The sequence below is a fragment of the Herpailurus yagouaroundi genome, unplaced genomic scaffold (assembly GCF_014898765.1).
Source record: "Herpailurus yagouaroundi ecotype Mexico unplaced genomic scaffold, PumYag 161, whole genome shotgun sequence".
Lineage (NCBI taxonomy): Eukaryota > Metazoa > Chordata > Mammalia > Carnivora > Felidae > Herpailurus > Herpailurus yagouaroundi.
Genome location: NW_024412402.1, coordinates 9406468 through 9434277, shown reverse-complemented (window position 1 = coordinate 9434277; position 27810 = coordinate 9406468). Strand labels below are relative to the sequence as shown.

Genomic DNA, 27810 nt, shown 5'->3' with positions numbered 1-27810 from the left:
TTTGAGTGAAATGTTTACATTTATATTGAAATATGCACTAAAACAGAATGAGTTCTACTAGTCAATGAAACTTCGCCAAAGCAGAGTCACAAACTTCTGTTGGGGAGGCCCAGTCAGCTAGCAGCAGTGATCCCCAAGCAGGAACACCAAGGAGAAGCAGGAGACCCACTCCAAAAAGCCTCCTTTCCAGAGACCCCAACTCACTTCTCCCACATGCACCCACACGGATTTCGGAGCGTGGACATGCTCCTCATTTTCATATATTTTTAGTTTCTTCTTCACTGCAATAAATATAAAATTGGCAATGCTCATACACCACAGCACAGACAGTATTTCAGGCTTTTAGCATACAACTGTAAACAGTGACTAGGTTAAAAAAAAGTTAAAAAAAAAAAGTTGTGTTTTGTTTTGTTTTGAACCAACAAGAGACAGAATTATTAAGAGCAGGGCATGAGCTACTCAAGATTTGTTGTGTCGGATTAAGGTTTTTCACAGAAGATTCAGGTTTAGACAGATGCCCCCAACAGTCCAAAAAGACCCAAAGTGGGAGCCACACCACTGCCCATGGCAGCCCAGAAGACGTAGGCAGCAAAACAACATGCCTCAGGTCAGTGTTGGCAGTACATCCTCCACCTGCCACATTCACAATGTGACCGCAGAATCTACAATGCCATCACCGGCTGCCGGCTAGGATATCGGGAATGGGCGGGCAAAGGAATTAAAACTTGCTGGGGGGAGGATCAGAACACCTCTGCTAGCTGTCTGGAAAGTTGGCCCCTTAATCACAATGACAACTAAGACATTTCACTTGGACAGTGCATTAAGTTTACATATACATGAAAAGTGAGCAAGAAATCCAAAGGGTAAGCATTAAGTTCTGTCATTGTAGCAAACAGGGATGTCAAAGAAAAACAGATGAACACTTCCTGCCTAAAGCAGTGCAAAGAAAGCTGGCAAGAAATGAAAGTGGACTCAGTATCTGCACATTAGCAACGGGGCAGACTTTTATTTAAAAGGCTAGTGGTTCAAATACTATTGCTCGAATAGCTCTGGTAGGTATAAAATGTAGTAACACCCGAGGTTTACACACATAAGCAAAGGAGCTGAAGACCAGCTCACAAAGGGATATTTGATTCTTAGTCAAGAGGGAAACTAAAAGCGCATGCTGCAGGAATCACCTAAGGGATTTGTTTGGACAACACTCCCGCCCTCTGACAAACGGAAAAAGACCTGAAGAAATGGTCTTTTTACAGACAAACTTCTGGCTTTATTAAATCTCCTCCTTAGAACAATGCCTAACAATGCCTACCTAAGAAAGAACCTGTCCTGAAAAACTCAAGAATCCGGGCTACTCAAAACAGAAGAGGGAACTTTAATGTGGGAAACGAGTCTAGTAAACATCACATGTACTTTCTGTCATTAGTGAAGACATGATACATTCAGAAATGTATTTAAAAAAAAAAAAAAGACTAAAAATAAGACGGAAAAAATATTCCTAGAAAGAGGCTTCACAAGAAAACATCAGCCCAAGTTCTCTATCCTTCTCAATCACAAGTGGCTCCATGCTCAAATCGGCAACCCCCTCCAACTCACAAAAGCATCTGCCTTGCAAGCAGATCGAGCTTCAGCCTTAGTCACTGAACTTGAACGTTAAGCAGAATCTGTGCAGAGCACGTGTTAAAAGGTTACTCCAGTACCCACCTGGTCCAGTTTAAAGTATTTGTTTGTAGATCCAGTTTGTACATATTCCATAGGTATACCAAACAATAAACCATGTATCATCCCATTATTTTTTAAATGGCAGTTATTGTAGCTCAAGCAAACCAACAGGATTATAAAGAGCTCTCTTGGAAGAAATTTTCAGGTGAAAATACTCTAAGGAGAAAACCTGAAAGTTAAACAAACCTAGTTCTTTTTCACTAAAATGGTGGGATCAAGGCAGAAATGTCTGTTCTGAAAAGCAGCTCCGTTTGTTTGCCCATAAGGAAAGGCCAAATTTTTCTGGACTGATTATAATTTAAAAACTAAGCCAATAAAAAAATAAAATATACATCTTAAGATACTATAAAAGTTGAAATAATGTCAAGGCTTATGGAATGGAAAACAGAGTTCTGATTTTTTTTTCCCAAAAAAGGAAACTGTAACATATTTTACAGGAAAAAAACAAACAAACAAACAGAACTCTGCACATGGATAGCATGACACAGACTCTATGCACAGAACACCTCACAAGGACGAGTTGCACATCAGTAACATCATGAGAGTGACTGACTGGGGACTTACACTTCCAGCAACAGAGCTCCTAGGTCAAAAATGTGTTAAAAGCTTGTAATGTCAACAAGGGCTCCCCCCTCCAAAAAAAAAAGAGGGGATGAGGGGAAATAGGGAGGAAAGGCTGCATGCATGGGTCTATTATAGACATGATATTCAGCAGCATAAAAATAATACCCTCCGCAGAGTCCCCCAAATGGGGCAAAACCTATCTTCCACTGCTAAACACGGGAAAGATTAACAGAGTGGAACAAATTCACTTGTAACCATAGCATCTCCCATATTTGAGTGACAAACACGTTCAATCTGATGCTGTAAGTTAAAAAAAAATGTGGCAAAAACATAGGAGTAAAACAAACTAAAAACAAAAGGCTAAATTATGAACCTTAAAAACTGGAAAAAACATCTGTTTTAAAGCCAAGTAGGTGTGATCCTGATCATTAGTATATATGACATAATCCATAGAAAAAAAGGCCAAGAAAAAAATCTTCATTTTGTTCAGTACTTAGGCTTGATGTTGTCCTAGGAAAAACAGTGATAACTGAATGAAAATGTCACACATACAACTAAAAAGTCCCCTTCTGGTTTCAAACGAATTTAAACAACAATCTTCCTTGGCTAATTTTTCTCCTGTGTCAAACAAACCTTCTATGTACAGGACCAGTTTAAATCCCTCCTCCCTTCAAACACTAGATATGAACATCCAGGAACATTCTACAATGCAAAGTGCCTTAAGAAAGAGAAGGATTCTGTAGTGCCAGTGATATAACTGATCTGAGGAAGCTGGGTGCTATTAACACTGATGGGAGCCAGTCAGGCAATGGTGGTTTGTTTCTCCTCAGGTGTTTCCTCCAATAACTGCATGATCAGTTCATGCAGGGGTTTGCAGATCTTTGCGTAGCCCCCTCCTGTGAGATGCAGAAAATCAAACATGTCGTGGCAGGAGATGGCACCGTCCGAGTGCACGAAGCCCCCATCTGTATCCAGGAGCTGAACATTGGCAAGCTTCGGCAGGGAAACCTTGAGGAGTTGGTTCACCTTGGCATTCTTTTGCCTCAAAGGGTTGGGCTTCTCACCTCGAGGTAACAAACCCTGGGGCAAAGCAGAGAAGAACAGAAGATGAGAAGAGTCACTGGTTTTTCCCTTCTTATTTATCTGTGATTTCAGTTACTCCTAGAAGAACTGTTCCATTTGGCACCTTTTGACACTCTGAGTTCTCAAACACTGGACTAGACTGGTTCTGGTGGAAGTTCTCTGACCATTCCGTCTCAGTTTTTTCACAAGTTCCTCTTCCTGTCCCTTAACTGTTGGTAGTCTTCAGGTCAGGGTCTTGTCCTTGGCCCACTACGAACACTCTAGCTCAAAACCGAACTTGAGCATTCCTGAGGCACTCCCAACTTGACATGTCCGAAGGCAATTCATCATCGTCTCCCCACAATATGCTCCTACTACATCCTTTGTATCAACTGTCATTCTAACATCCCTGAGTCTCTCATTCCACATACCTTCCCTCTTTATCATTAAATTACTTAGCTTTTGCCTTCTCAATATTTTCAATTTTTTTTTTCTCCATTCTGATTATACATGCTGCTATGGCTAGGAAAGTTACCACTATTCACTCAGTTAACGTAAAGTCTCCTGACTGGTCTTCCCTTCAATTCATTTTCCCTACAGTCATCAGAATAATCTAGCTCAAATACACATGTATTTATTAACGTTACATGGAACCCATACTACTGCACATGAGAAACAGAGATGGGACAAATGTGGTCTTAAAAAATCAAAGCCACTTCATGTTTGCTAGAATAAAACATGTTTTCTAAATTCAGTTTTAACTTATGTGAATCATCTAACTTTTAGATAAATCACATGTCTGTCCTCCCATGGTCCATGAAAGTCTAAGCTTATACCGCAAGAGCAAGGTTTTATCATCACAAACTAAGAATGTCCTTTTATAGAAATTGATCCTATTATAAAATTATTGTCAGACAACCTTTTATTGCTTTACAGCTAATGATACCACACAGCAAGTTTTTGTTATTTAGGCAAAAAATTTTCCACCCATTTCTCCTAAGAGGTATTATTTCACAAAAATAGATTTTCTGTGGGTATTCTACTAAAGGAAAAAAAAAAAAAAACCCACTTCATGCTAAAGTAAGTACTTGTTCATGTCTGCTTTAATTTTTTTCACCAAATGTTGGCGCCGTGGTTACCAATTTATTATGACTATACAGTTCCCTTGTTAAGCGCCTCAAAAATTTCACAGATGAAGTCAAGCCTAAACCCTAGTTTACAGAACTGTTAAAGTACAAGGCTTTGCATCTGACAGTTAACAAAAAAAGAACTACCCTCAATGCTCACAATGAGCCAAATCTGGCTGAGATATGAGCAACCAAGAAGGATGGCCAGTGAACAGCAAATACATACTTTGTTCTGTCATTCGAAGAATAGCATGGCAGTCAAAGCCGTAAGAAATGATTAAACCTTAAGAACAGGGACCATACCTATTGGGATTTTCAAGCCAGGATGAGAAAAGCAGCTTATGTATTTGCATAGCATTTTCCTTAATATGAGAGTATCAGAGGTATGCCACGTGATTTTTTTCCCCCTGTAATAATTAATAATTGCTACAATACTGGGGCACCTAGGCGGCTCAGTTGGTTAAGTGTCTGACTCTTGATTCTGGCTCAGGTCACAATCTCACGATTCAGGAGTTTGAGGCCCACGTCGGGCTCTGCGCTGACAGTGTGGAGCCTGCTTGGGATTCTTTCTCTTTCTTTTTCACTCTTTCAAAATAAATAAATAAAAATTAAAAAAAAATTTTTTTTAACTGCCAAAACATTATGTTAGAAGAAACAAAAAAGAAAAATATGCTCCCAATCTCTTCACCATGTGACAACTATAGCAGATCATGGAACAACAAGTTTGAAGTGCACGAGTCCACTTATTCACAAATTTTTTCTGATAGAGTATAGTACTGGAAATGTATTTTCTCTTAGGGTTTTCTTAGTAACATTTTCTTTTCACTAGCTTTCTTGTAAGCATACAGTATGTAATACACATAACATATGAATACGTGTTAAATGACTGCTTATCAGCAAGGCTTCTGATCAACAGACTGTTAGTAGTTAAGTTTTGAAGGAATCCAAAGTTACATGCGGATTTTGAACCGTATGGGGGTCAATGCTCCTAGCCCCCATGTTGTTCGAGGGTAAACCGTATTTTAAGTAACTCTAAATATAATGCACATATGGTTTAGCATTTGGAATTTTCACTTAAATACATCATAAATCCAATCTCCACACAGTTGTCTCAACTGTCACAGGATTAGTGCTATTACATTCAATGGCTTACTCAATTATGGGCCCATTCAGTTATTCAGAGTATGGCCAATGTTTTAGTGTTGTAGACAACACCAGCGTACATCCAATTTAAAAGTCTGGCTGCAACAAAGACTTTTTATTTATGGAGAATTCATTCAGCAACACTCATACAACTAATACATCTTGAGCAACTATTATGTAGCAGCCCGTGTACTTCAGAGGTGGACTCTTTAACCACAACGCAATCCTTTCTGGACTAGAGCAAGGATATAAAAAAGAATGTGATAAAAAAATAAAATAAGACATGGCTCCCCAGCACCAGGAAGATAAAATCTACACTCTTATCTAGCCATACAAATCACTACATGACCTTGCTGTGGCCTCTTTCCTCTCACCAACCCAGCCTTAAACTTTAATCGAAGACAGCCCAAAATTCTTCAAGCACCCTCCTTCACTCACCCAACAAACACACACCTAGGTATATATGCCTTCCATCCTTTTTCCCCCGACCTGTAATGCCTTTTCTTTCCTTTCCCCATTTGTCTGGAGACGAATGAATTCTTTAAAACTAAAGTCAGATTTCAGCTTTTGTGTCTAGAATACATCTGTTCTCCCCTTAGCATACAGCGTACCAATTCTCTCTTCATATTGCTACGTCCATCTACCACTAGACCAGACTGACAGCTCCCTGACAGGAACAAGGTCTTATTTATTTTTGTAGGCTCAAGACCCAGAACAGTGCCTCGTACATAGTGATCTTCACGTTTGTTGGATAAATATCTTAACATCATCTCATTAAAAAACTGAATACCTATCAGATTCCATAAAAACATACATTTTTAGTTTTGCTATTTTTAGTGTTGCTAAGAGTATCTACAGGTAAACTTTTACACTGAAATAGACAGCTGTTTATCTCTGAGACCACGAAGATTTAATGCTTTTAATCTCCACAAAGTGTAGCACTCTTTGATAGGGTAAGACTATAAAGTACCCATCTTCTTGCTAACAGAATCGCTGATGTTTTAGAGACGTCAGAGATTTTAATAAATACACCACATTTAACATATAAAGGGATGGAACAACACACCTAAACTAATCCAAACCCAAGTCTAACAAAAACAGATTTAGGACTAGGACTAGTTTCATATGCAATTTTAAACACTATCAGAATGTTGCCACCTGAGGCAACAAAGACGACTGCCACATCTAAACGAGGATGAGCAGGTAAGAGATGACCCCCACAGCTGGTCTGGGAAATGATGAAACTAGTAAGACAATGGGACATATCAAAGAAGAGCCCCCTCAGGACTATCATAAACTGCTTCCACCTAAACAATCTCTATTTCACGAGTGATCATATATCTAAAAACATTCCTCACCTGACTTAATGACATCAAAGACTCTACCCACCAAAGACTACATACCAATACAATGATCTTGGCCTGTGGCTGCCTTGTGTTGATAAGTTGTACAATGGCCTCAATTCCACCTGCTACTTCTTCTGCGGTATTTTCATGGTTGTTTGTTCCTACCCAGACAACAATGACCTATAATTAAGGGGGAAAAAAGGGGGGAGGAGGGCAGGGATAAATAGCCAGGAATAAAGGAATGTTTAGATAAAAACCTAATATTTTGATAAAAATATTTATCAATATGTAGATAAAAATCTTATTTCAAAAATCAGAGGAAGGAAAGATGAACTTGTCAAATGGTAGTGGAGAACTTCAACTGAGCAGCCACCCTCAAATACTGATTTAAGGCCTCATATATCTCAGGATAAATTCCAAGCAGATCAATTCTGAAGCAGTACAACTGTACTAAGAAGAAATGAGAGAATTCTTTCGTCATTGTGGAGGTGAGAGCTAACCTCTTAAAATCCAGAAACTATACAAAAAAAGATAACAAATTCAACTGTATAAAAACTCTGCATGTCTTAAAAAAATACTAAAATAAAGTGAAATCTAAGAAAGTCAGGGGAAAATATCTGTAACTCCTACCATACTAGAAGTATCCTCCAGAAAAAAATAACAAAAGTACCTAAGGGAGTGTAACTGGTAGAAGTAAATACACAGTTGTACTCAAGGAAAAAGAGTTGCTGGGCTGGAAGCTGGATGCAGTTTCAAGTTTTTCCTCTTTATTTAAAAAAAAAAAAAAAAAAAAAGCTCAGGTCATGATCTCATCGTTCATGGGTTCAAGCTCCAGGTCGGGCTCTGTGCTGACACTTCAGAGCCTGGAGCCTGGAGCTTGCTTCAGATTCTGTGTCTCCCTCTCTCTCTAACCCACCCCTGCTTGTGCTCTGTCCTCTCTCTCTTTCTCAAAAATAAATATTAAAAGAAATAAAAATTTACAAAGTGGCTGTCACCTAGAGACATATATTTTACTATATGACCCAACGTAACTTTCCACCCTGTCACAAAAGACAGGAACATGGAGGAGTTTTTCTATTAGAAAGGCAAAAAGTAAAATATTTTCAACAAAGGCAACTGTCCTCAGTTTTGAGTATTTTTTCTTTGTTTAGGACTGAAAAAAATTATATGCAGTGTGCCAACTCAGGACATTTATAATGTGTTAAGTTACTGGGAACACGTTTATGGTGAACATTTGTTCACATGTGCTTCAGATTTTCTTCAGAAAAACTTGGGAGGCCTCGATTACACATGTAATGTGTTTACATGGATAAACCAGATCCAAAATTCCTTCCTGAAGTGAATGGTGGCACTGCGGCCTTGGCCCCCTTCTGGGAAGTCTCCCACACACACTGCTTTCAGGTCTACAGGAAAGCATTAAATCCCTTCCTACTGCTGAAAAAGGGCATTATTAACAATTACCAATACAACCTAAGCAAGCAATGCCCCAATTTCTTAGTAGGCATTTGGCACATTCTTAAGCAACGACAATATTATTTATCTAAATGGGCACAAAGCAAAGACAATAGCAAAATAATGCTTTAAAAAAAAAGTAATTTGTTTTTACTAGCAGTTTCAATTTAACTCATCTTGGGAAAAGACCCAAGATTAAAAGATAGTCTAAAAATTAAGTTTCACTTCACCTTAGGTTTAATGTTCTCCAGTTCTCCATTCTTGAGTCTCCACAAAACATGTCTGGTTGTATCTCCCCCAATTCCAAAATTCAGTGCATGAAGTGGGGAAAAAAGCTCTCGCCATATCTAAAAAGAGAAAAACTGGCTTTATTTCAACTGAGTGGGAAATAAAATCCCTCAACTACAATGTGTCGCGAGGTACCTAAAAGAACAATTTCCTTCTTGTGTGTTCAAATGTTATGTGTTCAAACTTGTGTTCGCAGGGCACCGCATCACTCACTTCTCGGGCAGCCTGCCACCTTGGCCAGAGAACTGAGTCCCAGTGCCACCTGGTGCCCTTTAGGAGGTACCAGCATTATGACCAAGGTGCCAGCTCAGTTAGCTCTCCCTTCCCTTTACTCAAGTATCTAAAGGAACAGGGTGAAGTAGAAATACGGGAGGAAGAAATTTAGAGTGCTGGAGCCAGAAGGAAATTAAGCTATCTTTTCCTTTCAACTGCCCTTGGAAGAGTGAAAACCTTAAAAAAAAAGATGTGGAACAGCTCCCCACAAAAACACAACAAAATAAGGAAATGGTAAAACAAAAATCTTAACAACTGAGAATCACAACCAGGACAAATATAAATAAAAAAAATAAATAAAAAAATAATAATAATAAAATAAAATAATAAAATAAAATAAAATAAAATAAAATAGAGAAGGTTCTCAGAAGCCAAGGCAAAAACGAGAGCGGAGTTACAAACAATGCTAAATTTTGTCTCCTCACGCTTGGTGGCACAAAGAATCCCATTATGTAGGACTGACCTCCCTCATACTCTGAATTGGAGCTTTTCTAAACTGTCACGAAGAAGCCTTTCAGGTTCGGCTCAGAATGAAAGTTTGCTAGCAATGAACAGATTTACCTTCGTAGCCAAGATGCACCCTTGCCACGTCGGCCTTACCTCGTACTGCTGCATTAACTGCACCATGGAGTCCCCCACAAACAGCACATCAGGTTCCTTGTCTTTACAGTCCAGGACAAATCTGTTGTGCTGGTTCAACAAAGAGAGAAATTAGAAACTGGCATCTTCTCTGTGAGATGTCTTTGCCTAGACAAAACAGTTGTCCATCAAGTTACTGTGTTGTTAAACATTCTATTTAGCCTGTCTGTGATTAACTACCGGAACTTTCTTCCCACCCTTACCACACTGATTATTCTAATATGCTCAAGAAAACTGCAATTCTACTCAAACCAGACTAAAAAAAATACATTTAACATGTTGTTTATAAGTTTATCTTTTCCTCAAACTTAAAATTAAAAAAAAAATATTTAAAGAGAGATGACAGACAGATACAGCATGAACAGGGGAGGGGCAGAGAGAGAGGGAGACACAGAATCCAAAGCAGGCTCCAGTCCCTGAGCTGACAGCACAGAGCCTGACACGGGGCTTGAACTCAAGAACCATGAGCCAAAGTGGGATACTTAACCGACTGAGCCACCCTGGCGCCCCTCCTCAAACTTTTTAAGACAGTTTCAAATATACAGAAAAGCCACAGTACAATAAACACCTGTACATCCTCCACCTCTATTTGACAATAACATTTTTACTTTATCTGTTTGTTTGCTGAACCATCTGAAGGTAAGCTGCAAATGCTGTGATTCTTCACCTTTAAACATTTCAGCACGAGTAAGGAAAGTCTCCTATAAATCCACAAAAGTATTATCACCTCTAAGCAAATGAACAATAATCCCGTAACATCTAATATTCAGTCCATACTCAATCCTTCCAATTGTTCCAAGACTTGGATAAAGTATTACATCTCTTTTATTGAACTAGGACCCAATCAAGAATCATGTGTTTTATTGGGATTTTTTTTTTTTAAGGGGGGTGGGGAGAGAATGTTAAACAGCCTCCACACTCAACACAAGAGCCTGACACAGGGCTCAGCCCCACAACCATGAGCTCATGACCTGAGCCGAAATCGACAGTTAGATCTTAACCGACTGAGCCACCTAGAAGACCCTATTTGCATGTTTGTAATGTGCCCTTTGAAAATGTCTGTTAACCTCCAAATATGAGACAATGGCAAAGTGGGACTCAAGCCTTTCTCAGTCTGATCCAAGCCTGTAAGTAGTGGTGACTGTGGACCTAGTCCACTTCTCTCTGTTGCCAAGGCACAAGACACTTTTATTTATTTATTTTTAATTAAAAAAAAATTTTTTTTAACGTTTATTTTTGAGAGACAGAGCGTGAGCAGGAGAGGGACAGAGAGAGAGGGAGACACAGAACCCAAAGCGGGTTCCAGGATCTGAGCTATCAGCACAGAGCCCGACAGGGGACTCGAATCCATGAACTGTGAAATTGTGACCTGAGTTAAGGTCAGATGCTTAACCGACTAAGCCACCCAGGTGCCCCTGACAAGACACTTTTAAAATGGATTTTACTCATTGATGCTAAAGGACATAGTCTAAGTTTCTATATTCATCCCCAAATTTACATGATGCTTTAGGCAACAGAAAGGTCTGAATGCTGCCCCTTTTTTTTCAAGCTCTACGTTCAACATGCTTCCCTTAGTAATTAAGGTACAGTTATGTTGAAGTATTTCTGCTAATATCAGAACAGACAACAATGCAGTGAATCAGAGATACTCATCTGCTCTGGGTGAAAATACAAAAATACTTCTGGAAATAATTTTAACAATTTATTAAAGAGTTGCTCCTTAGGGTGATAGGATTTGAGACCGATTTTCCTTTTTTTGCATCCACGTCTCTGTACACAATTTTGGGGGGGCACCCAGGGGCTCAGTTGGTTTAGCGTCTGACTTCAGGTCATGATCTCGAGGTTCACAAGTTTGAGCCCTACATGGTGCTCTCTGCTGTCAGCACGGAGCCCGCTTGGGGTCCTCTGTTCCCCTGTCTCTCTGCCCCTCCCCCGCTTGTGTGCACTCTCATTCTCTCAAAAATAAACATTTTTTTTTTAAAATTTTTTTTTTCAACGTTTATTTATTTCTGGGACAGAGAGAGACAGAGCATGAACGGGGGAGGGGCAGAGAGAGAGGGAGACACAGAATCGGAAACAGGCTCCAGGCTCTGAGCCATCAGCCCAGAGCCCGACGCGGGGCTCGAACTCACGGACCGCGAGATCGTGACCTGGCTGAAGTCGGACGCTAAAAATAAACATTTTAAAAAATTAAAAAAGCTTTTTAAATTACTGTTGTTTCAATATTTTTTAGTTAAAAAAAAATTTTTTTTTTAAATGTTTGAGACAGAGAGACAGAGCATGAACAGGGGAGGGGCAGACAGAGATGGAGACCCAGAATCTGAAGCAGGCTCCAGGCTCTGAGCTGTCAGCACAGAGCCCGATGTGGAGATCAAACCCACGACTATGACATCACAACCTGAGCTGAAATCGGACGCTTAACCGACTGAGCCAACCAGGCACCCCTCAGCAAGTCGTTTTAAACTGAAGGGATAAGATGGGCAAGAATAAAACTTCAGCTGGTGAGCAGGTACACTTCCACAACACATCACCTCTCTACTGAGGTACTACAGTACTAACTACCTCTCAATACCAATAAAATAGTTCATGCTTCTAGAAGGTCATGGAATTTAAGCTCTGTTGTTCTAAAGGTTCCGGTACTCTATATTTTCTTTTTAAGTATAAAAGTAGCTACAGTAAGTTTGGAAAAATAGATCAAAACACTTCGAATTCTATCATCTTAACCCATAACTATTACTGTTTCGGGGTATTTTATTCTTGCTACTAAGAAAAATTATTTTATTTATTTTTTAAAATAGGCTCCACACCCAATATGGGGCTCGAACCCACGACTCCAGGATCAAGAGTCACACGCCCCACTGACTGAGCCAGCTAGGCACCCCTCTTCTTGCCATTTTCCACGTGCCTCTAACACCTCTTTTTTTTTTTTTTAAGTTTTGTATGTATTATGTATACCTCCTTCTGGCACAATAGCTTTGGAGACAGAACAGGATATGTTCAAATTCTACTTGTCTACTTTCTAGCCCAGAAAGCAATATGACCTGACACTTGTTTTCCACATATGCTCATCTGCTGGTAACTTTTTTTTTTTTTAATTAAAAAATAAAAAAGCCTCCATGCTCAATATGGGCCTCAAACTCATAACCCTGAGATCAAGAGTCTCACGTTTTACTGACTGAACCAGCCAGGCATCCCACACCTGTTGTAGAGGTATGGAGAGGAAAGTTTTAGGGAAGAGAGCCAGCTTTTGGCTGACACCCAGTAGGTACTCCATCAACAGTGGCCACTGTAACTGCAGTTAACACTGCACTAGAAGCATTTTTCTATGTAGCTACGTGAGTTTCATAACCATAATTTTTAACAGCCACATAACATCCTACTGAACAAATCCACTGACACACCCATTTTTTAAAGTTTTCCTACTGACAGACTTGCCAGTAGTGTCCTATTTCCTGTGATGAGGAAATTTACACATACTCAATTTTGTACATGTTGGGAATTCCTAGGTGAAAGGAGATGAGCACGTTTGTGGATCCCAGATATATTTCCAGGTTGTTAACAAAAAGGGCTGTATCTGTACTAACTCTAGCACTTCATCAGAACTAATTTTATCATCTTGCACCAACATTGGATATTAGTATTTCTCCCTCCCTCTCCCTCCTTTCTCTTCTCATTATTTTAATCTGTACTTTTTGGGAACAAAAAGTGAAACACTTCCTGTCATGTACTGAGATACTTATCTAGTGGTACTTTGAGGATATTTTTGCTGATAATATAAGAAAAAATATCAACGTTTCTTCTGCATTACTTACTACAAATATTTTCCTCAGTCTGCTCCTGAGCCTTTTTCTGGTTAACATGTTTTGATACAATATGTATTAAATTTGTCTACAGTCAAGTCTTTCAGTATCACCCTTAAATAAATCTTATTATGAAAAATATCAAACATCCACAAAAGCTGAGAAAATAATATAACAAGCCTCCATGTACTCATCACCAGCTACAGCAATCATCACATGGCCACTATTATTTCAGTCATCCCCTAAACTACTGACCCCTACCCTCAGATTATTTTAAGCAAACTCAGTATACAGCATTCTATATTTATTCTATTTATATTTAGTATACCATTTATATTACTAGTATAAATATTTCATTACATAACCCTTTTTTTTTGAAGTTTATTCAAGTCATCTCTACACCCAGCATGGGGCTCGAACTCAGGATCCCAAGATCAAGAGTCGCATACTCTTCCAACTGAGCCCGCCAGGCCCCCCTAGTGTCACTATGCAACTCTTAAAAAAGTTTTTTTTGGGGGGGTGATGCCTGGATTGCTCTGCCAGAAGCCTGCTTAAGATTCTTCCTCCCTCTGCCTCTCTCCTGCTCATGCATGCACACTCTCTCTCAAATAAAATGGAACAACAAAAAAAAAGTTTTTTGAGAGAGCGTGTACACAAGCAGGGAGGGGAGGGCAATGAGGAGGGAGGATTTAAGCAGGTTCCACTCTCAGTGCAGGGCTTGATCTGTTGAACCATGAGATCATGACCTGAGCCAAAATCAAAGAGTCAGACACTCAACCAACAAAGCCACTAAGGTGCCCCCGAGTTTTCAAAAATAACCACAATACCAATACTACTCTCCCAAATTAACAGCAGTGTCTTTAATATCAACAAATAACCAGTGTTCAAATTCAAGTCATAAAAAAATTTTAGTTTTTTTAAAAGTCAGGATCCAACTTGTCTCTTAAATCTTTTAATCTACAGGTTTCCCACTCCCCCTGCTACTACCTCCCAAATTTACTTTTATTTTTTAATTTTTTTAATGTTTGTTTATTTTTGAGACAGGGAGGGGGGGGGACAGGGAGAGAGGAAGGGGGAGAGAGAGAGACAGACAGACAGACAGAGAGACAGACACAGAATCTCAAGCAGGCTCCAGGCTCCAAGCTGTCAGCACAGAGCCTGATGCAGGGCTTGAACTAATGAACTGTGACATCATGACCTGAGCCAAAGTCGGATGCTTAACCAACTGAGCCGCCAAGGCGCCCAAATTTATTTTTTAAATATTTTAAGAAATATGATCATTTGGTCTATAACATCTCCCATAGTCTGGATTTTATTGACTGTATTCCTGGGAACATGTTCATCTGTTCCAGGTATTTCCTGATATGTGGTACACTAGTTTGGCAATACCTCACAGGAAGTACTGAGTATCACATCAATACTTGTTTTAATCATGATTTTTTTTTTTTAGAAAGAGTGTGAAAGCACGTGCAGGCAGGGGAGGTGGCAGGGGGAGGTGGGGAGAGAATGAGAAAAAGAGGATCTTAAGCAGGTTCCACACTCAGTGCAGAGCCCAGCATGTAGCTCAATCTCACGACCCTTAGATCATGACCTGGGCCAAAATCAAGAGTCAGACACTTAACCAACTGAGCCACCCAGGTGCCCCTTTTTTTTTTTTCTTTTAATGTTTTGCTTTGAAACAATTTTAGATCTACAGAAGAGTTGCAAAGATAGTACAATATCCACTCAGCTTCTTCCAATGTTAACATCTTACCTAAGTATGGTACACTGGTCAGAACTAAGAGATTAACATTGGTAGATGGTATCAGCCAGAATAGTTTTACTCAGGGGCACCTGGCTGGCTCAGTCAGTAGAGTACCTGACTCTCCATCTCGGGGTTATGAGTTCGAGCCCTGCACTGGGTATAGAGATTACCTAAAAAAAAAAAAGTTTAGTCAGATTTCACCAATTTTTCCACTAATGTCCTTTTTCTGTTCCCAGGACCAATTCAGGATATCACATGGCATTTACTATATATGTCCTCTTGGTGTCTTCCAAGATGGGACACCTTCAGGTCTTCCCATGTATTTCATGTCCTTGGCCTGTTTAGTATCAGGTGTTTTATAGAATGTCCCTCAATCAAGGTCTGATATTTTCTCATGAATAGAAGGCGATGGGTTATTCTGGCAGACTACCACAGAGGTGATGTGCCCTTGTATCGTATCAGAAGGGAGTACACAATATCAACACGACTTATTAACTGGTGATGTTAACATTAATCATTTGGTTAAGGTGGTGGTTGCCAGATTTCTCCACTATACATTTATTATTTTTCCTTTCCATACTGTATTTGTGAGAAACAAGACATTAATCCGGCTCACAATGATGAGGAAATTGAGCTCTACCTTCTGGAGGGAGGGGATATCAAAAAATATGCAGTCAAATGTTAAAAACACCAAAGTAATTTCCAGGGAGATACTTCTGAAGCTAGGCAAATACACTGTTTCCCCTGGAAGTTGTACCTACTAGTATTCATTGATGGACCTTCCCTGTAGTAATTACTACTGTGGTGTTGTAATGAGATATATCTTTTCCCTTTCTCCTTCCCTCTTTATTTATAAAACATTTTATTTAAAAAAATTTAAGTTTATTTATTTATTTGAGAGAGACACAGAGCACAAGCACAGGAGGGGCAGAGAGAGAGGGAGAGAGAGAATCCCAAGCAGGCTCTGCACTGCCAGCACAAAGCCTGACATAGGGCTTGAACTCAGAAACCATGAGATCATGACCTCAGCCGAAACCAAGAGTCGGACACTTAACCGACTGAGCCACCAAGGCGCCCCTAAAAGATTTTATTTTTTTTTTTATTTTTTTTTCCAACGTTTATTTATTTTTGGGACAGAGGGAGACAGAGCATGAACGGAGGAGGGGCAGAGAGAGAGGGAGACACAGAATCGGAAACAGGCTCCAGGCTCTGAGCCATCAGCCCAGAGCCCGATGCGGGGCTCGAACACCCGGACCGCGAGATCGTGACCTGGCTGAAGTCGGACGCTTAACCAACTGCGCCACCCAGGCGCCCCAAAAGATTTTATTTTTAAGTAACCTCTATACTCAACTTGGGGCTCAAACTCTTCAACAGTCACATGCTCTATTGGATGAGCCAGCCAGGAGCCCCCACGTTTATGAACTCAAGTTATTTTCTAAGGAAGATGTGTCCCTTATTTCCTATTTATCTAATCACTTATTTATGGCAAAATGGACTCATACGTATTTTATCCTTGAGTTACAAACCAATAATACTATGTTGCTCAAGTTGTCCAACTTTGCACCTGAACGCTCTTTCAGGTGGCCTCAAGTGGTCAAAGTGACTATATCATTAAAACAGACCAGTATAGGGCGCCTGGATGGCTCAGTCGGCTAAGCATCCGACTTTGGCTCAGGTCATGATCTAGAGGTTCGTGGGTTTGAGCCCCGTGTCGGACTCTGTGCTCAGAGCCTGAAGCCTGCTTTGGATTGTGTGTCTTTCTCTCTCTCTGCCTCTACCCCACTCACACTCTCTCTCAAAAATAAATAAACATTAAAAAAATTTAAAAAACAAACAAAACAGACCAGTATCACAGGTCTTCCATGAGACATGCTGAGGACATGTCACTGCAGTGATATTCTTGCCACACATCTTTTTTCCCCCCCTCCTTTTCTGAATACTTGCTTTCTTGCACTACAAGACACTCCTGGTTCATCTTTCATTTTCTTTGCTCTGGCTGTAGAAGCAATCATTTCTCCAAGGAGCTCTGGCTCCTTTCATTGGAGAATTAGAAACCAAGATCTGGGTGTGTGTCTGTGTGTGTATATTACATACATATATATTTCTTTAAGTCTATTTATTTTGAGAGAGAGAGAGAGAGAGAGAGAGAGAGAGAGAAGGAAGGAGGGAGAGAGGGAGAGGGAAAGAATCCCAAGCAGGCTCTGAGCTGTCAGCACACAGCCCGACACAGGGCTTGATCCTACAAACCATGAGATCATGACCTGAACCAAAACTCAGAGTCAGACACTTAAACCGACTGAGCCACCCAGGCACCCCTGGGGATATATTTTAATATTTAGTAAAGTCATCCTTCTATACTATGTAAGCTTTTTTTAAAGTTTATTAGTTTGAGACAGTGTCCCTAGTTACTACCTTTAATAAAGTTATAAATAACCTAAAAATACCTGAATGGTATTTTCATATATAGCAATGAAATACTACTTAAAGAGAGGAAAAACTACAGCTCCACTTTTAACATGCATGATATACTGTAGAAAAATACATTAAAAAACATAAAAAGCTTAAAAATATGCAAAAATTCTATACACATATAATTAGAAATTTTATATATACACCATGTAAACGCATGAAAAAACCCCACCAAATTTAGGATACTGGTTTGGGGATGGGAGGTGGGAAAAAGATAAAAAAATGATCACTGAGGGGTATACAAAGAACATCAACTCTATTAGCAATATTTTATTTTTTTAGGGTGACTGATAAACACACAGCCGGTCATAATACTGTTTTTAAAGACACAAACGAACTAGAAAAATTAAGAAAGAATAACCAAGCAATTGATCTATGTAAGAACAGTTAAAAAATACTAACTACCAATCAAAATAAACTGGTTGACAGACTGATTTTTATGTCTAGGAAGACAAAAACATAAGAATACTATATAATAATCAAGAGTGTAAAAAGAATCATTAAATACTAAAATGTAAAACTTTGGGTACTTAAAATCATAATAGAACTTGTTATTTCAAAGAGGAAATATGGCTGCAAACCAGTAAGTGAAGATTAAATCTAGTTAAGGCTAAGTGGTGACAGTCTATTAGAAGTTAAGAATATGAAGATACAGTGCTAAAAAACAATGAAGGAGCACCTGGGTGGTTCAGTTGGTTGAGTGTCTGACTTTGGCTCAGGTCGTGACCTCAGGTTCGTGGGCTTGAGCCCCATGTGGGGCTTTGCACTCGTAGTGTCTGTCTCCTTCTCTCTGCCACTCCCCTGTTCACATGCTTGCACACACACACTCTCTCTCAAAAATAAATAAACATTAAAAAACAATGGAAAACATCAAGACTCAGGAGTCAGCCTGATAGGATTCCCACTTGCTTTACCTGGGACAATGTGAGCTTCAAAACTGCACTGAAAAGAAGACCCAAGAGTCCATTCCATAATACATTCGGTTTAGGCCAACAATCTTAACCAACCAAGTGATCAAAGTCAGCATCACCAATGAAACAAACGAACGTCATGTACCTTCCATGTGATGCACCAAGGACACCACTTCACTGATAACCCTGCCAAAGATGCAAAACCTGAATCTTAATTATGAGGAAAATGACAAATCCAAATTGAGGGATGCTCCACAAAATAAATGGCTGATGTTCCAAATTGTCAATGTCACGAAAAACGCAGACTGAGAAATATTTCAGATTAAAGGAGAATAGAGAGGACAACTGAATACAATGTGTGATCCCAGACTGGGAAGAAAACCGACATAAAAACAGTGAGACAAATGGAGAAATGTGAATATGGTGTAATACCAATATCACATTTCCTGACTTTAATAACTATATGTAGTTACGTAAGAAAATGTCCTTATTCTTAGAAAATACACTGAAATATTTAGGGGAGAACAGGCACGAAGACTGCAACATCTTCCCACACGGTTCAGAAGACACCGTACGTTGGTGTATACACATACAAATACAAATACAGACAGAACAGTTAGGCAGATGTGGCAAAATGATAACTGGCAGGTCCGGATGAAGGATATAAGAAATTCTTTCTAAAATTTTTGTGGTATTTGTATAATTTTGAAATTAGTTCAAAATAAAAAAAAAGCTTAAAAGAAAAGAATGCTGTGGAGACACCACTATCTTTCAAAATCAACAGAAAGCAGTTACTATGCTTTCAAAATACTCCTCTGTACCAACATCAGACTGGTGATTACATAGGACATTAGCATCAAATCAGATACTCGTTTAAAATAAGAATCCTTGGGGCACCCAGCGCTTTCAAAATACTCCTCCGTTCCAACATCAGACTGGTGACTGTGTATGACATTAGCATAACATCAGATTTTCGTTTAAAATAATAATTCTTGGGGCACCTGGGTAGCTCAGTAGGTTAAGCATCCAACGTCAGCTTAGGTCATGATCTCACGGTTCCTGGATTCAAGCCCCACGTCGGGCTCTGTGCTGACAGATCAGAGCCTGGAACCTGCTTCATACTCTGTATCCCTCTCTCTCTGTGCCTCCCCCGTTCACACACTGTCTCTCTCAAAAATAAATAAACATTAAAAAAAATTTTTAAATAATAATTCTTGAACACCTGGATGGCTCAGTCAGTTAAGCATCTGACTTAGACTCAGGTCATGATTTCACAGTTCATGGGTTTGAGCTCACCGTCAGTGCAAAGCTCGCTTTGGATCCTCTGCCCTCTTCTTTCTCTGCCCCTTCTCAACTTGTGCTCACACATGCGCGCGCACACACTCGCTTGCTCCCTCCCTCCCTCAGGTCATGATCTCATGGCTAGTGAGTTCAAGCCCCACATCGGGCTCTGTGCTGGCAGCTTGGAGCCTGGAGCCTGCTTTGGATTCTGTGTCTCCCTCTTTCTCTGTTCTTTTCCCGCTCATGCTCTGACTCTCTCTCAAAAATAAACATTTTTTAAAAAAATTAAAAATAAATAAATAAACATTAAAAAAATTTTTTTACATAATTCTCGGGCGCCTGGGTGACTCAGTCAGTTAAGTGTCTGACTTCAGCTCCGGTCATGATCTCATGGTTCAAGAGTTCTAACCCAACATCTGGCTCTGTGCTGACAGCACAGAGCCTGGAGCCTGCTTCACATTCTGTGTCGCCCTCTTCTACTCCCCTCCTCCCACTTGAACTCTGTCTCTCTCTCAAAATTAAATAAATCTTTAAAATTTTTTAAATAATTCTTACTGACCATAAAAAATGCCCCTTTGCTGCTTTGGTCAAAAGACTTGGAAAAACTGAAAAGACTCATCTTGGGTGAATACATACGCACTTCCTTTTACCTGAGACATCCATCTGTCATCTCCTTGGATATCTTCTGCTGCATGTGGAATAGCTGCTGGGTTTGAGTCTCCTTGGCTCATTCTACACCTGAGGGGGAAAATGTCTGTGTCATGTTTCATTCATTAACAGGAGTGTTTATTTGTTACCACTTAAATATCACATGTCAGGTTTGAAATAATAATTTAAGTCTCACTGTGGTTTTGCCGAAAACAACTGGAGATTATTTTCAGCAGAGAGGAATTCAAGGACACGACTGCTTAAGTCCCATAAATATCTAGCATCACTAAACTTCTAGACAGGTTTGAATATCATTGAGGAACAGTGCATTAAGTGCATTACATAGAAAAAAATCTGCTGCAAGTATACACTTTACATCTACATTAATTTTTCATGATTACATGTTAATGTAAGTACCAAATGACACAAGGAATTAGACACTTAAGAGTTCAATGAAACCTGCATTAGAACCTTTTAGGCTGCTCAAGTTAGACACCTGAGAATTACTACAGCCATGATTAGAATCCACTACTAAACATCACAGGTAACTACTACAGATGGTGACAAAACTAGTCATAGGATTTGGTAGTGGTTTTTGACAATGTTTACAAGGTTTTTTATGTTTGTCAGGTCTCTACTAGGAAAATGTTATTAATGACTAACCCAAATACGGCATCTGATAGTGGAAAAGAAGCAATGAGTGAAATTTAGGAAAACTAGAAGTGCTAATCTTTCTAGAAAGACAAAAACACCCGACTGTTTTCAATCAACTCTAAAGTATACATACTAGAGACATCAGGCTCCAGAAATCACTTGGCGCATGCAAAGGATGTGAAAGAAAAAACTGGGGTTTTGTAGCTTACAGAAAAGGGGGCCATTCTCTTTTTCTTTCCCTTGCCATCATCAAATACAGCTAAGCTTTCTCTGAAAGAAGATGGAGATATATTCATTCAGTAAGTACTTACTCAGTAAACACACATGCTGGATTGCCAAAGCAGCAATTTTTGAGAATTAGAAAGTAACAAACCTCTAAACAGAAAAACATACCTTCATTCATGAAAAATACATTACAGAAGCAAACCAATTTTTTAGCACTATGCAAATAAATTAGCTCCACTCTAAATAACACTAGGTCTAAAAAAATTAGGCTCAGGGTTAAGCCCATATCTAATTGAAAATGTAAAATACCATCCACACCCTGTGTACAGATGTTCCTCAACTTACAATGGGATTATAATTGGATAAACCCATTGTAAGTTGAAAATATCCTAAGTCACAAATGCATTTGATACACCTAACCTACCAAGTACCACAACCTAGCATACCTGAAAGGTGCTCAAAACACTTACACTGGCCTACAGTTGGGCAATATCATGTAACACAAAACCTATTTTACAACAGAGTGCTGAATATCTCATGTAACTTATTGAATACTATACTGAATGTGACGAACAGAATGGCTGCATAGGTACAGAATGGTTGTTAGTGTATGGGATGTTGACCCTCGGGGTCATGGGGCTGACTGGGAGCTATGGATCACTGCCACTGCCCAGTCACTGCCCAGCAGCATAAGAGGATCTTACTTACTGCATATCACTAGCGCGGGGAAAGATCAAACTTCAAAACTGGAAGTACAGTTCTACTGAATGCATACCGCATTCACACCATTGTAAAGTCAAAAATCCTAAATAGAGTCATTATTGTATCAGGGACCATCTGTATGTACTTCTTTACTAAAATTTGCAACTATCAGAAAACAGCTATCTATGAAAAATTATATATGCCATGTTTTATATATACCACCTCCAACCCTTGCAAAATGAGATTTATGAGTAGGTAATTTAGGTAATTTGTGCAGGGAGCAAATGAAATTAGGTTTGCTTGACCCCAATAATGTCACATCTGGCCCACTAATCACAAACCAGTTCATGCTGACTCCCTAAAGAGGGCCTTATATCTATCTAACGATTTCACCCCAAAAGCAGAAACTACTTGGAGCTAAAAACATCAATGTAAAATACAAGAATTAGATAGAACTGCCAGATGAATTTGTAAAGCTCCAGTCAGATTATGGTATCTGTTTGAGGTTTCATTGTCCAAGATAAAGTATGGAAAAATTAAAAGATGCACAAAAGAAAAAGAAAAAATGACTAAGGGGGTTAAAACAAATAGTCACATAGAAACATTTAATGGGGGGGGGTTGCTTTTGTTTTTAAGCAAATAAAACATTCTATACCTTCTATACAAAAGTGTTTTTGGGTCTAAATTCAAGTCTAGATTGAACTTTGGCTACACAGGTTAAAATCTGACATGGTGCTTAACAGTAGTTTTAATTTTAAAAATACCTTTCCTGGGGTGCCTGCTTAAGCGTCCGACTTCGGCTCAGGTCATGATCTCACAGTTCGTGAGTTTGAGCCCTGCATCGGGCTCTGTGCTGACAGCACGGAGCCTGGAGCCCACTTTGAGTTCTGTCTCTCCCTCTCTCTCTGCCCCTCCCCCGGCCCTGCTCACACTCTCTCTCTCAAAAATAAATAAACATTAAAAAAATTTTTTTTAAAAACAACAACAAACTTTTCTCCCCTGCTGATCAAACAGCTCTACTGGCCTTTAGACAGATAAGGTGCAATCAAGTTTTTGCATCTTATGGATTTCAAAATTACATATATAATGTAAAGTACCACAACAAACAGCTTCATTTTCCACTAATCCAAAAAAACTATTTCCTAAGTTTTTAAATAGATTTTTAAAAACCCAACTATTTCATTAGTTTGTGCTCATTTACTTTCCCACCTGGAGAGACACTTAATACGTTAGGTATTTTGTGAGACAAAAGTTAACGGACACAGAATTAACTGAGAGACCACTACTAAAACGGAGAAAAATAATCTGTCCTACTTTCACTATATGATTATATAACTGAAACTATTGTTCCTGGGATTGCTTAAAGAACAAGGGTGACAAGCTGCTAATACAGGGTGACCACTTAAAAGACAAAATGAAGGCACTTCAACTTCATTTCAGTTCTTGGGATACCATGTTCAGATCTTGAAAAGCTTCACGAATTTTGACAAACTGGAGGGTGTCTAGAGGAAAGGAGCCAAGACGGTGAGAAATTTAAAAGTGTGTCATATTAGAAATAGTTGAAAGGAATAGCTATGTTTATAACGTGTAGAAAAACTCAATCGGGAAGAGGAAAGCACAGGACACACATAACTATCAAAGTATTTGAAGATTCCGAGGAGGTATTAAGCTTAATTTGTATGTCCCCAAATAGGAACACAGGGCCAGTGGATAGACTGTACAGTTAGACAAATTTCTAAAAAATATGATACAAAATGACATGGCCTGCCTCTAAGTAGACTCCTCCAATAAAGATTCAAAGAGAGGCAAGCTGAGCACCTAACAAAAAAAGCATAAAGTGAATTAAAGCATATGAGTAAAGATTGGTCCAGATTCATGGGGCCCAAACATTTTTAATATTTTAGAATCTTTTTGAAATGTGCCCTGACATATGTACATTTATTTATAAATTAAACGTGAGTGGTTAATCTGTATACGAAATGTTAATAAAGTCTATTTTCCCCCTTTCTACATAAAAAAATAAATGTAAAAAGAAGTTCTAAATTGTTTCCTGTATTGCAAAGGATCATCTTCTGCAATCCTCAGGAGTGCACGTACTTTACATTCAAGACCAATGGTTTATTTAAGATATAAAACCTTTTGGTGACTCAGTCAATTGAGCAACCGACTTTGGCTCAGGGCATGATTTCACGGTTTTTGAGTTCAAGCCCTGCGTCGGGCTCTGTACTGACAGCTCAGGGCCTGATGCCTGCTTCAGATTCTGTGTCTCCCTCTCTCTCTGCCCCTCTCCCTCTCATGCTCTTTCTCTGTCTCAGAAATAAAAAAAACATTAAAAAATTTTTTTAAATGATACAAAATCTTTCTAGATTTGATTTAACTTACTAACATGGATTTTCAGAATTCCTCCAACAGGTAAACAACTGATGATGAAGAACTTACTATTTGCAACTCACTGTGCTAGGAGCTTTGTTATTTAAATAAAACTGAAGCTCAGTGAGATTTCAGGAACCTGCTCCACGGCAGGGAGAGCTGGGAATGGAACTCAGGGTGACGTACCTCCAAAGCCTATTTATTATTCTTGAGCAAAGGACTTTTGGCTCTATATAGAAAAGATATGATAAATTCTCATTTACTAATTCAACTCACTTATATACCCTATTACTACTACCCAAATTTAGTGGCATCCTGATACTGTAAGCAAAATACTTTCATCTTGGTCCTCAATTTCTTCTTGGGCAAAATGAAGAAACAGGAGACAGAAACTGAAGGGGGTAAAATGTCACTTATCTGAGGCTACCAGGCAGGCAGACCTGAGAGAAGACTGCAAAATATTCCCAATTAGCAGTCTTTTTCCCCCCTTTAACTATGAATACAAGGTCATCCTTCCTACTCTACAAGGGCAAAGTATCTGAGCAAAAAAATTGTTTCTTTGTGCTTTCACTCGGATTTTGAATTGTTTTGCAAAATCAAATTCTCACAGTGCAGAGTAGCTTTCCGTTTTATTGATGCCTATGGCTTAATAACCTCTTTAAAGAGCAGGTGAAGAAAAACTGAGCCAAAACCCCATGCAATCTCCTTTTTAAGAACCAGGTTGGAAATGTATAATCTTGGGGACTATGCATTTAGAAGATTTAAATAATTTGGGAGTCTGATAAAATAAGGTGTTGTTTTCTTTACAAGAGAAATGAAGAATGAATCAGGAACTATTCAGAACAGCCTATGGTAGGACACAAAAATTGAATGATTTTCGGTTTCCTGCCTCAGGTAGAGCAATACTGTAACACAGCCGTATTCAGAATGGGACGCTGTAACTCAGTAACCCAACAAAAAAAGTACCAACAGGGAGGGGGATCTGACTCCCATCTCACCTTCCTGATTAATAATAATCCCACTGGGGGGAATTATAAGTCACTAACTTCTAATCAGAAACAGCAGGTTCAGTTAGAAAAACAAAGCAGAATGGAGACAAAGATCCCAAGAATGAAAGTTTTGTTAATTCAGACTCTATTCTGAATCTCTGATAGTCCATTAAAATGAGCTCTTTGGAAAAATGAAGAGTAAGCACAGCATTTCCGTTTTCTCTTCTTTCTACCTTAACTTGGACTATGACAGTGAACAGAATTTCCAGGTACAATACTTCTACCGGTACGTGGTGTAGCACGTTTAATCAGAAAGCAGTTCCAACAACAAAGAAATATAAATTCTCTAGCTGAGCTGGATCTTTAGTTTAACCAAGAAAGACAGGGAGGAGAAAAGTTGCACTAAGAATTAAAAGATTTAGAATGTTTCCACTCTGACCTCAGACTCTTCATTTTGTTTCAGAGGGAATTAGCAGGGTTATTCTGAAAGGGAAGGAAAGCCTCATCCGGAATACCCTGCCTCAGTGGGCAGGTGGGTGGGTCCCAGGGTTCCAGCACATCCATAATTTATTATCAAATGCCCGCCCAAGCCAACAAATTAAAGCACAATGATTTCCTCCTCCTCCCCTGCTCCCCCACAAGGAGGCAACCTTTCCATCAGAACAATGTGCCCAGGACAAGCTAAAGACAAGCGTTTGGGAGGCCAAGGCATATGCAAATGCTCAGGAGAGACAATCCTCTGGACTTCCTCTTCCTCCACACCTTTATCTCCCCCAATTTAAAGCTGTGCAAAATGAAATCCTAGAGCGGGTGCGGATGGTCCTCCCTTTCTCTGCGGACACGCTCTTAAAAAGAGGCCAAACCTTCAAGTGTTGCTTAAGGTTTGTACATAAATCAAGAAAGGCAACGCTGGCCTGAGAGCCACTGAAAACAGAACAGTGAGTCACCGTGCAACGGGTACATCACAAACCTGGCCAGAGGTCCTGGTCGGGTAAATGGACACGGATGGACCAAGTAAAAAGCACCTGAGAAAATCTGTCCGCTGGCATTTTAAGCAGCTGGTTGACCTTGGGCTGGGCCTCATCTCTAAAACGAGGTGGGCTACATAGCCTTTGGAGTCCTGACAGCCTGCGGGTTTCTGAATACATTGAAGACAACCGAGAAGTTTGAAAAGAGTTGAAATTTTTCAACAAAAGGGAGAGGAAAAAGTGCTCGGTCAACATGCAACCGAGTAACGGGTCTGGGCCCGCGTTAAAGGCCTCTCCGACAGGAGGAAAGGGAAGGGAGGGTCTGAGGTTCGAACGCGGGGATGGAGGGAAGAGGCCAACAGCTGAGGCCAGAGGCAGCAGAGTTGCTACAAATGGGGCTTGCGGCGGTTCCCCTCCGGCCCCAGAGAACTGGGGTGCCGGGAGGCCTGCGCCAGGCAGGGGGTGGGCCAGGGAGGGGCGGCCGCCCCGCCACCTTGTCCCCCCGCCCCATCCCGGGAAAGGCGGGTGGAGACGGCGGACAGCGGCCTAGCCGAGTCGGCACATTTGGGGGTGGGGTGAGGGCGGGAGGCCCTCAGGGGGGCGGCGAGCGGTCCGAGGGTAGCGCGGGCGAGTAGGGTAGCCACGCCGAGCCGGAGAGAAGGCGCGCGCGCGCGCTCGAGGCCCCCCGAGGGGCGGCGGGGGAGGTAGTGGCGCGGGGGGGAGGGGCCCAGAGTGGGGGAGGGGAGGTCGCGAGCCTCTCACAATAACACATCGCCGGCCCTTCCGACCCCCGCCTCTAGGCCACCGGTTCCCCGCGACCCTGGCTGCACTCACTCAGGCAGAGGGTCCGTGCGGGCCCCAAGCGGCTGCGGCGTCGGCGGGTGGCGCGTCTGTCGCTCGCTCAGTCCCGGCGGCCCCGCTCCGGCGCGTCCCTCCTCGGGCCCCAACACCAGCGGCAGCGCCCCCACTTCCGGTTCCCCTGCCACTCAAGCAAATGGATTCCGGAAGTCCCGCCTCAGCCTGCGCGGGCCCGGCGTGGCTCCCTGGTCCTCGTTTTCACTCCCTGCGGGCGTTCGCTGCTGGCGCCCAGGTGTCCTGCCACACCCCGTGAGGTTCCCCGCAGTGTTTTCCGTCCTGCCGTCTTTTTGCTCGTAGTCTGCACGAGGTGGGCCTGTAACTTTCCTCCAGCTGCATCCCTCCATCCTGCGTTAACGTAGCCTCGGAGTGGAGATGGCATTCGGGACAATGTGGCGTGACCTCACACTGACGCCATTCCTTTCCCACCCTGCCAGCCTGGCTTCTTTCTCCACCCCGTGGAATAAACCAGATTGTTGCAAGTGACAGGGAAATAGGGCCCCAAGGTTAATGAGAGAGTCTGCTACATTATGAGTGGAATTTCTATTTCTGTGCTGAATGTACGGATCTGGGGCGACGGC

General features: G+C 40.6%; 1 protein-coding gene across 3 annotated transcripts; it reads right to left on the bottom strand.

The window, feature by feature from the left end:
* On the bottom strand, positions 1–27341 carry PAFAH1B2 (platelet activating factor acetylhydrolase 1b catalytic subunit 2). Of its 3 annotated transcripts, XM_040483129.1 has the most exons (7): positions 27209–27341; positions 20469–20556; positions 9575–9664; positions 8644–8760; positions 7019–7141; positions 6774–6859; positions 3320–3363 (listed from the first exon to the last, which is right to left on the bottom strand). In XM_040483129.1, the coding sequence occupies exons 2-7, from the start codon at positions 20547–20549 to the stop codon at positions 3327–3329; spliced, it is 534 nt and encodes a 177-aa protein (XP_040339063.1). In that variant the 5' UTR covers positions 20550–20556; positions 27209–27341; the 3' UTR covers positions 3320–3326. The 3 variants fall into 3 exon arrangements, with proteins under 3 accessions (XP_040339061.1, XP_040339062.1, XP_040339063.1); XM_040483127.1 differs by lacking the exon at positions 6774–6859 and having other exon boundaries at positions 1–3363; positions 27209–27339; XM_040483128.1 differs by lacking the exons at positions 6774–6859; positions 27209–27341 and having other exon boundaries at positions 1–3363; positions 20459–20556.
* Between the last annotated feature and the right edge of the window lie 469 nt (positions 27342–27810).